Source organism: Diprion similis, chromosome 7, assembly GCF_021155765.1.
Source record: "Diprion similis isolate iyDipSimi1 chromosome 7, iyDipSimi1.1, whole genome shotgun sequence".
Taxonomy (NCBI): Eukaryota; Metazoa; Arthropoda; class Insecta; order Hymenoptera; family Diprionidae; genus Diprion; species Diprion similis.
The window spans coordinates 358840-368028 of NC_060111.1; the positions used below are offsets into that span (position 1 = coordinate 358840).

The 9189-nt window shown below is 39.3% G+C and overlaps 3 protein-coding genes across 3 annotated transcripts; all 3 read right to left on the reverse strand.

Moving 5' to 3' along the window:
* Positions 1 to 275: 275 nt before the first annotated feature.
* Positions 276 to 1036, reverse strand: LOC124408296 (cysteine-rich DPF motif domain-containing protein 1). The gene has a single exon (XM_046885147.1). The coding sequence runs from the start codon at positions 784 to 786 to the stop codon at positions 370 to 372; it is 417 nt and encodes a 138-aa protein (XP_046741103.1). The 5' UTR covers positions 787 to 1036; the 3' UTR covers positions 276 to 369.
* On the reverse strand, positions 646 to 2354 carry LOC124408295 (putative transferase CAF17 homolog, mitochondrial). Its single transcript, XM_046885146.1, has 2 exons — positions 1008 to 2354; positions 646 to 787 (listed from the first exon to the last, which is right to left on the reverse strand). The coding sequence occupies exon 1, from the start codon at positions 2140 to 2142 to the stop codon at positions 1042 to 1044; it is 1101 nt and encodes a 366-aa protein (XP_046741102.1). The 5' UTR covers positions 2143 to 2354; the 3' UTR covers positions 646 to 787; positions 1008 to 1041.
* Positions 2355 to 4300: 1946 nt separating this feature from the next.
* Positions 4301 to 6332, reverse strand: LOC124408265 (acyl-CoA Delta(11) desaturase-like). Its single transcript, XM_046885101.1, has 5 exons — positions 6089 to 6332; positions 5511 to 5641; positions 5190 to 5395; positions 4784 to 4969; positions 4301 to 4700 (listed from the first exon to the last, which is right to left on the reverse strand). Exons 1-5 carry the CDS (start codon positions 6330 to 6332, stop codon positions 4301 to 4303), a joined length of 1167 nt encoding a protein of 388 aa, XP_046741057.1.
* Positions 6333 to 9189: the final 2857 nt, after the last annotated feature.

Below are 9189 nucleotides of genomic sequence, written 5' to 3' on the forward strand. Positions count from 1 at the left end.
ATCTTTTATGCCTATGGTTCAGGCATAATTGAATAGTCGAAACATTCTGTAACGAACTGCCATTTGCCCTGACGACATGTAGCCGTTAGGGAAAAAGAATCTCATAAGAAACGGATAAGGAAAAAATCAGACTTGGCTATGTACATTTAAATTTAAGTCACGGTCTTCTTAAAATTCGATGGATATGATCTATTTTTCAGCTCATCAAAACACGACTGTATCACTTGTCCCGTAAGGTTTTATCATATTTGAGTTTCAGTAAACATAGTTGTATTCCAATACTTGAATCGTTTTATTACACTATCAGTCGTCAAAGTGTCTTGTACATTTATACGATAGCAATGAAAATGAATTAAAGATCGTCCTCGATCACTTAACATCCTTCTTTTTCAAGCTTTTTATTTTGGAGTGTAACTGAACGGGTAAACTGGACATTTCTTGTTCGGCGCAAGCCTGGCAGAATCTTTTAATAAAAAATAAACTACAGCCGAGACAAACTGGTTTTGTACAAACTCCGCAGTCTGAACCTAGCACTAGGATTTCCCCCCTGTTGGGTAGGCTAAATGGATCCTTCATAATGTAGCATTCTTCCAAGTAAGTCACAGTCCTTGCAAACGGTGGCTTACAGCCCTTGTAATCGTAACGTTCCGCTAATCCGCAAAAGCTACACTGAAACGTTTCCCCACGATTTTTCTCTATCTTCGTATTTTCCGGCTCCACGTTTGCTCGCTTATGAGCTTCGGAAAACTCGGAATATTCCGCAGATGTGGTAGCTACTGGCTCCATCCTAGAAATTAATTATTCATTTGGTTAATAAACAGATTTATTTGTCAGGAAACAACTTTTCTGTAACAATAACGAAATAAAGAATAAACGAGCGAAAAACAAGAACTCAAAGAATGAACCTAAATCTATCGTATCAGTCTTTGCAGCCTCCATCGCTTATACAAAAAAATCTCTCATCTATATTACTAATTGACTTAAAAAAATACTAATATTGTCTGTACAATATTATCATTGGAGGCCCTTCTTTCCTCATTTTCAATCGCTCTTTCCGATCGATGCACTTTCCTTGGGAGCTTCCTGCGGCCACCAGACAGGTTTTAAAGCTTTCCCCTTGAGTCCAGATATTCTGAGAGACTGAGCAGTTAGTGCCTCGGCGATCCGGACAAGTCCAAGTCCGTTCTCATCGACATGTCCCCTCAATTTACCAATTGATTTCTCACTCTCATCTGTAATGCTTTGGTCATACTGTATGGGCTCAGGAGGAGAAGTTTCAAGGGTAATGGGCATCAATCGTTTTCTGACCACTCCGGTGTGGTATGTTCTTGCCGTCAATTCCTGACCGATGTAGCAACCCTTGTGAAAACTGACGCCGTGTAAATAGTCGCAGTTCGATTCCAGAGGCAATGCTTTGCCAGGTGGTAGGTCGTCGCAGCCCTCGCCAATTCCCAGCTTGTAAATGAGGGATCTGTAGCGATTGGACTCCTCCTTACTCTCCACGGTGTCCGGATCGACGCGAGCGATGATATCTCCGGGCTGTGTGCCAAGGTCGGACAAAATGCGGAAACCGAGACCCGAGAACCTCGGGTCTGGATATATCCTGATGTTTTCTATGACTTTGCTTGAACCGGTATCAACGACGTCAACAAGGGAATCGCATGGGAATATCTGCCCTTCGAGCTTAATTGTCTTGGTGTTGTTTGCGCCAGTATTCCACGACTCGGTTGATGCTTTCTCAGGATCGAAAAGTGCCCAGACCTTCATCTCGCTGCTCAGATCATCAATGTCTATTTTTCGCTTAACTCTGTAGAGCTTGAGGTGTTTCTGTACCGATATCAGAACCCGACTGTCGCACTCAAGCAGGAAGACGCCGCTCTCATGCGTTCGGTACAGTATCGCGTCGTACATCACTCTCCCCTTTGTGTTTAGGAACATTGTGTACATGCTCGCTTTCCCCTCGTCCAAGTGTCGCATGTCGTTGGTCATCAGACCTTGCAAAAACGAGGACGACTCTGTGCCGGACACTCGAAGGAGGCTCCTTTTGCTCAGGTGTTCTATTACTTTGCTGGTTGGATTCGTCGAGTTGGTTCTTGTCATGTTGGCGGCTAGTCGAAGTCGCGACGGCCTCAGTTTAAACATATTTCTATTACAAATTGGCTTTCTACTATCTTTTCTTACGAAATTCCGAGCGCTGAGAGGTAGATTAAGTTAGGTTAGGTTAGGAATTTTCGGCCTTTCGCGTGGATAGAATGCAAGTATATCAACGATACGTGAAATCAGCTTACGTTGTCTTGTTTTTCATTTACGCGGTTAGGTTTCAATAATTTTTCAAACAGTTCGGAGCGACTCGCATTAGAGGTTATGTTTTCCACCGTCGCAGTTAGGTGATCGATAAGCGGCTGATTGTCAGCTGCTCAGAGACTCATGCTTTTCATTTCGTAGCGCCCTCTGCCACGAAATAGGTTCTTGTAACTAAGGTTTCAGCTAACTGGTCTGCAAATGCACTGATAAATTTTCTGCCGTAGGCAACATCACAGACAAGGCAACATGCGGAGGCAGTGGATAATGCAGAGCACATTTACCATAGCAAAGTGTCAGTGCATTGACGGGGTCAGCAATCACGTTTTTTTCTGGGGATCGATACTGTGATCTTTTATTTCGTAATCCCTTATTACCGCGTAACAAATTTCAGTCCATTACACGGGATTAATAATGATTTTGAAACTTTTAGCGAAGGTAAACTGAATTTGAGCGAATGAAAATTTTGAATGCTGTTATTAAATCGATTTTAAAGTTACATTGCTTAATTTTTTTTTCTTTTTTATCTGATTACAGAAACAAACTGCGGTAAATAAAATTCAGAAGCTTAACAGGTTGTAATGTTGTGGAATAATAAAAAAACAGGTATACATTTGAAATAATTCTTGATTATACTATCATGCTACTTTTGCTATGAGAAATCTCTCTTAATTCCGGTTGAATTTTTTTGCTCTTCGGTCCTTGATCATATTTTATAAAAAATATCCCAAATTTTCAATGGTGCATGGTTCGGTTTAGAAAATGAAATACTGGTAAAAATGTTGTTATCACTTATATACCTGGTAGACCGCATTTAGTTATGATCTGAAAGAAATAACCTGATTGATCGATCTCCGAGAACGAAGTGAAAACTGGACCATTCACTACTGGATAAACTTGGAAGGTACGTAATTGATATGATTTTTAATTGCGTTGTCGCTTTTGGTCGTAAATGATTTTAGAATCTCGACTGCTATTGAATACTGCTCACTGATTTTGAACTGTGCTCGCTGATCGTACGCACTTTTATTCGATACATGTGCTCATTTTGATAGGCTTATATGATTTATCTTTGCAGTTTATTTATTATTAAGTCAAAAATCACTGCAAGACCATAGAAATATAATTATTTTTGCTTCAAATAAAAGGATGATGATAAGCGAATAGGAGAGTAGCCATAAAATCCATTTTAAAATGGAAGAGGATGGGTGATCTGAGGTGAATAGTCACAAGAATGTCAGAAATGACTCGTTTTCATTCACCAAATATTGACGAATTGTAGTTTTTCATAGTACAATTTTTTTTCTTACGTGTATTAAATAAAAAATAACGATTCAGTATTACATCAGGCGTATGGCATCGTGATAAATTCGGATTTCCCTACTTTAATCCAAGTGAATCCCGGTAAACACGTATATCAGTTTTTCACAATAACAATGGTGGCGCACATACTGTGAGAAAAGCGCAATTCGGTTATTAAAGTCGAGATCCGTAATAAATTATTCCTAAATTTACTTTAAACTTGCAATTTGTTAACTGGAGGGTAACTTTTTATTTATCGCGATCACCATTAACAACACACACACACACACACACACACACAAATGTATTGTTACAAAGGGTAAAATCACCTGTTTTACCCCCCTTTAAGTTAGAAAACTAAGTCTTCTTATGTCATAAAATGAAGAGGGTTGCTACATCAACCGCTATTATTGTAAAAACAATCCTGTTTCAGACTTAAAACGAGAAACACATATTGCCATTCAAGCATTTTTCCTCCAAATATTTTACATAGCGCCTTTTATTGATTCCGTTAACTAAGCTCACGAATCCACATTTTATTTGAAAGGCGAGTCCGTTTCAGTATCATAAAAAAAATATAACAACAATAACAAGAAACAACATTACATCTATGCTAATAAATTATCCGTTAAGTACATGATATGATAGAATCATATACAGGCACATTCTATTCATTCATTGGTACACAGCTCCAAAATTAATCTTGGCGTGGTCTCGTATCGCAGAAATAAAAGCTCCCGTGAACTTTCGTGGAAATCTGATCGAGGAACCGTTTCGGTGATCTGAGCAATGGCTGGAGGTGCGACCCAAGCTCGGAAATCTGCCTGAATAACCAGTACTGCTGGTGTTGTACAGGAACCGTAGACTTCTTGCCGATTCTATGAACTATTTTGTCTATAAGTTCGGGCGACGGTTGTCGCAGGTCGTAGGCCCATCCGATTTTGGCGAACGCGTCAATGAACATCGTTGCTGCGTTGAAGTTAATGTAGGGCAACTCAGAGGCTTTGTAGTCCCAGGGGAATGTGTGATGATAATTGTGCGATCCTTCGCCACCCGTCAGCACCGAAACCAGCATATTTTCAGCTGGGTTTATCAGTCTGGCATAAAAAAATAAAATGACAATTAAACTTAAACTCAATGTAACGTCAAAAACAAAAAAAAAAATAATATTCATACTGACCTGTTGTAAGGTCGATCGCCCCAAAGGTGTGCGAAACTGTTTATGCTCCAGAGGCAGTGTGCGCCCAGGACGTAGCGTATGAAAACCTGAGTCAGCACAGCGTGCATGACAGTTTCATCCCAACATATTACCGGGATTATCGTCGGTAATGTGAAGCAGAATATGATGTTTAGAATCGTACCGTATCTGAATAAAGAATTAAAAAATAGTACATTATGTAACAAGGGAATAAAATCTATGATTATTCCCGCAAATGCGTTAAGACGGAATAATATACTGATTTCGTCTCGCTGTTTGGGTAAAAAAAGTTAACTTTATGGTTGAGTCGGGAATAAATCAGATTTCAATTGTTGCTAATAATCGTAATGCGAAAAATCGAAATTAGATGGAAAACTGGCCGTCATACTTTCTCTGGAACATGGCAACTCCGTCGTTTCTCACGTCCGTCATGTCGACCTCTCTACCTCGGCGCAGACACTCCGGGTGACGATGGACGCAGAGCCAGCCCATATGGGAGAACCAGAAACCCCGCTTCGCGTTGTGGGGATCTGCATCAGTCTCAACGTACTTGTGGTGGACTCTGTGGTCCCTTGCCCAGTCGTAGATCGTGTACTGTGAAGTTGACGCATGCGCGGATTTTCAGAAAGGACATCTCGTTCGGTGGAAAATTTTTTATGAGTATTTTTTCTCGCAAATTTCGCGGTACTTCAATCAGGGGTAAACTTACCAATCCGAGAACGGAGTAGAGGAACATCAGCAGTATTCGCATAGGGAGATTCGCCTTGTAGGAGCGGTGAGACCAGAGGCGATGTGCTCCTGCCGTTGTTCCTACGAATGCTCCACAACCGACGATGAATACTGCGGAATTAACGAAATAAAATAGCGATCGTTGCAGGTTTTCATGTTATCTCGGTATAAGTTATGGGAAATGATCATTTTTCGAGGGTATTATTATTGTTATTATTCAAGTACAATTTTTTTTCGTTGTTACAGTCATTCCTACAAATGGTTTAAATTTCTCGAATAAAATTGAATCGTTCCGTGTTAGGGAATTGGCTCAATATGTATATGCATAAAATTATGAAGCACAATGAACGCGAGAACATTTTTTCCGTTTCGAGGTGAGCGTACAAAATACCCATACCCTTAGGGCGTAATGAAATTCAGGTCGTGGCGGTGTGTGTGTGTAACCTGCACCTTGAATGACGATTTTACAAAGATTGACGAAGATCAGCTCGAAGGACTTGATCTGCCTCCGGGAATAATTTTATCCACATGCATATGATTAGATTTCGTATAACTTACTCCAAGCAACGGTCATCGGTTTGACGGGTATCGAGTTGAGTCCGAAGGCGTACATCGTCAGGGATCCTACTAATCCAACGTTGAGTATTACCATGGGAATAAACTGACTCCACTTGATATTATTCCAAATGTAATTCCACGTCCAGTGTTCGGCAATTTTCTCTTTGTATGCTTCCTCGCATAATTGCTCGATCGTTTCACTTGTGGTTGCAGCTGCACTAGCGTCCGCGACACTGACGGCCATATCGATAATTGCAGTATGCTTCAATGCACTATCACCGTTTCTGCGAGCAGCTGAGGCCGCAGAAACTTTTCAACTAGTCAATCCGCGATCACTGACCAGTGATGAAAAGCCGACTCGTATTTATAACTGGCGAAGTTTTGTGTGTACGGTAGATAAGATCCAGTCGTAGGAGGGGTCTAGAGGTCAAATTGGATGTTGCTACCTCCAAATTTCAGGTGAGTGGTACCTCTATTTGACGGTTCGGATCTGTAATTCACACTTTAATATGCGCATATATTTTAGTAGATATTTATGGATTCAGGTAATCCTTGATTGAAATGTGACGGAATATGTCGATCATTCTTATCGAAATGTCCATTTTGTAAAGTATGATATTAGTGGTGGATCTGTGCAATAGATAAGAAAGTCGTAGACTTAAATACAAACGTAGGCAGAGATTGAAAGATTTGGAAAATCCCTTGTCGGGTTACCTTCGTCCGGATTTTTTATTAGCTTACAGATCTTGACGGCTTGTGGGTATTTTAATCTACGAATTCTTAATTACCAAACAAACATTCACTCATGTGAAATAATAAACCGGCAAGCACGCGTAACGATAGAGTTTATTTATTGTCCTATCATTTTTAGAATGCTTGTGCTCAAAAATAATTCTCACGTCAGATTAACCCGTAATGATTACACTTCAATACAATACAGTTTCATAATGATCACACTGGGTCAATTTGACCCGAGCCAACTTTGACCGCTCACTGAAGCAAGATGACGCGTTATATTGCCGTGAAAAAATTCAGAAACATGATTTGAGCATTGAAAAATATGCTCTCATTGATTGAATTGTGTAATTTTGTTTTGTTTGTCTGAGAAAAATCACAAACATTTTTTTTCGTAAAAACACGGATCTTCATGCTAAAATTCGTAATTTTTTCAATTTTTCATATTTCTTCGTAAAATTTTCAGACGGCACTCGTGAGGCATAGCAATTTTATACAAAAAAAACTTGTTTGTGTAGTATTTATTTTCAAGGTTTAACTTGGTGATTCAATAACATAATTTAATGCAATCCTAAAGGTTTACCGACTCATTTTGCTACTGATTAATCCACCATCTTCATCTTCCTCGATGAGAGCCTCTCTTATGAAGTGTAGACAAAGATTATACGAAAGCTGAACAATCGATAAATCACAATCGGTGATGAAAACAAAAACGCTTTTACAAAATTACGTCGATAACACGACATAATTTATTACGGGTTAAAAATCGATCATTTGTTCTTTCTGTGATTTTTCTATTCTTAGAGATCCGTTTCATTTTCTAAATTACGAACATCGTGAATCAGGAAGGACGTTCACTCTAAAGTCAACATACAAATGACCTTAATGAACTACGATCGACCAGATCGGCATAAATTATGAAAGACACATCGCCGAAGGTCCACGTTGATTGATTTGATCGATAGGATTTGGCGACCAGGGAAAGCCAGAACGATGTTGACTGTATTACAAGGTTACGTCTTGATGAACCGTGATCGTCAATTTGTCTTAGACACTTTGCCCCCTTTTGTTGACCGGAATCCAAAACACTTTGCGTCCCCCGCTTCTAGTGCGACAATACGATTTCAAATTCAATGCAGTTTCATTATTTACAAAAAGTTAATGCAGGCTCAATTTATTTTATTTTGAGCAGCTCTTAGCGTAGAACGAACACGTTATTCAAGTATTCTGCAAGACCGTCCTCGTGATGAAAACAAATTTGAGATTAGACATTTTTTATTGTATAAATGTTCACTGGTTTACTCTGTATAAAAGTATTTATGCCGTGAATATTACATATTTATAGGGCATGTGTGTAGTTGGATACTGATTATATAAGGAAGCGGATGTTCGGTTGGTTGCCCAGTACTTTCAATGCCAAAATAGTCGAATTTCCACACCTAGCCAAAAAATGAGAAGTAACGGGAAAGTAAATTTATCTTCCCTTGTGATTAAGTTCTTTATTGTAAAACCTGCGGGAAAAACTGAGACTATTTTCAGTACTAGCTGCTTGTAAAAGTGATCAGTCTGTTTTATAAACTCGACATTTGTAGACGATGCTCTTAAAAACTTTTTGACAGATGGGATTCCCGATGATTGTTGAGAGCGTTTCTATACCCAAGGATTGGGAGATGAAGACGAGGTTGAATTTCCATGATTAGGTTCTGAGATGTGATTCTAATGCGGTGACCTTGTAATTTCCGGAACGTTATCGACAGATCGTTTGAATAATGGAAAGCGTTAGTAAATTCGGAATGAAATAGGTATCTGTCAAGCGAGGTCGATACCTTAATCCATCGAAACCGGATTTCTGTTCTTGAAAATTGATACCTCAAGAAATTAATCTAGAACTTGAATATGACACGAAAGATCGAAGTCCACGTATCCTAAACACGAGAAAAGGTCTAACAGCCTCATTCCACACACAATTCTGAACAAAAAAACACTGCAACTCATTATCATTTGACGAAAAAATAAAGCAGTGGCACGGATTCTACGAAATCAGAATAGTAAAGTACCTATAGCAATTAAATATTTTCAAGGTTTTGTATTTCTCCGACTATCTCTCTACGTATTTTCATTTCCAGACACTGCTAGTCTGTACGATAGGTTGCCAGGGATTGTAGGCAACAAATAATCGATCGTCGTTTCTAATCGGAAGTTTCGTTAGTCAAAACACCGTCTTGTAAATCCCGCAATAATATTTTTTCCCATACCCTTTCCTATTACCGTTCCTATCGTTCGTTATACGAAGGTTTGACAAGATTCTCTTTTTTCTCGATTTCTCAAGTATGCAATTCAAGAATAGCGCCTTGCCATGGGCAACC

Excerpts from the sequence above, each read along its gene's own strand:
- LOC124408265 (XM_046885101.1), bottom strand. The coding sequence starts at position 6,332 with ATGGCCGTCAGTGTCGCGGACGCTAGTGCAGCTGCAACCACAAGTGAA. Across the intron at positions 5,642-6,088 it reads ACCGATGACCGTTGCTTGGA|TATTCATCGTCGGTTGTGGA; the intron begins GTAAGTTATACG and ends TTAATTCCGCAG. Across the intron at positions 5,396-5,510 it reads TCTACTCCGTTCTCGGATTG|TACACGATCTACGACTGGGC; the intron begins GTAAGTTTACCC and ends TCAACTTCACAG.
- LOC124408295 (XM_046885146.1), bottom strand. The coding sequence starts at position 2,142 with ATGTTTAAACTGAGGCCGTCGCGACTTCGACTAGCCGCCAACATGACA.
- LOC124408296 (XM_046885147.1), bottom strand. The coding sequence starts at position 786 with ATGGAGCCAGTAGCTACCACATCTGCGGAATATTCCGAGTTTTCCGAA.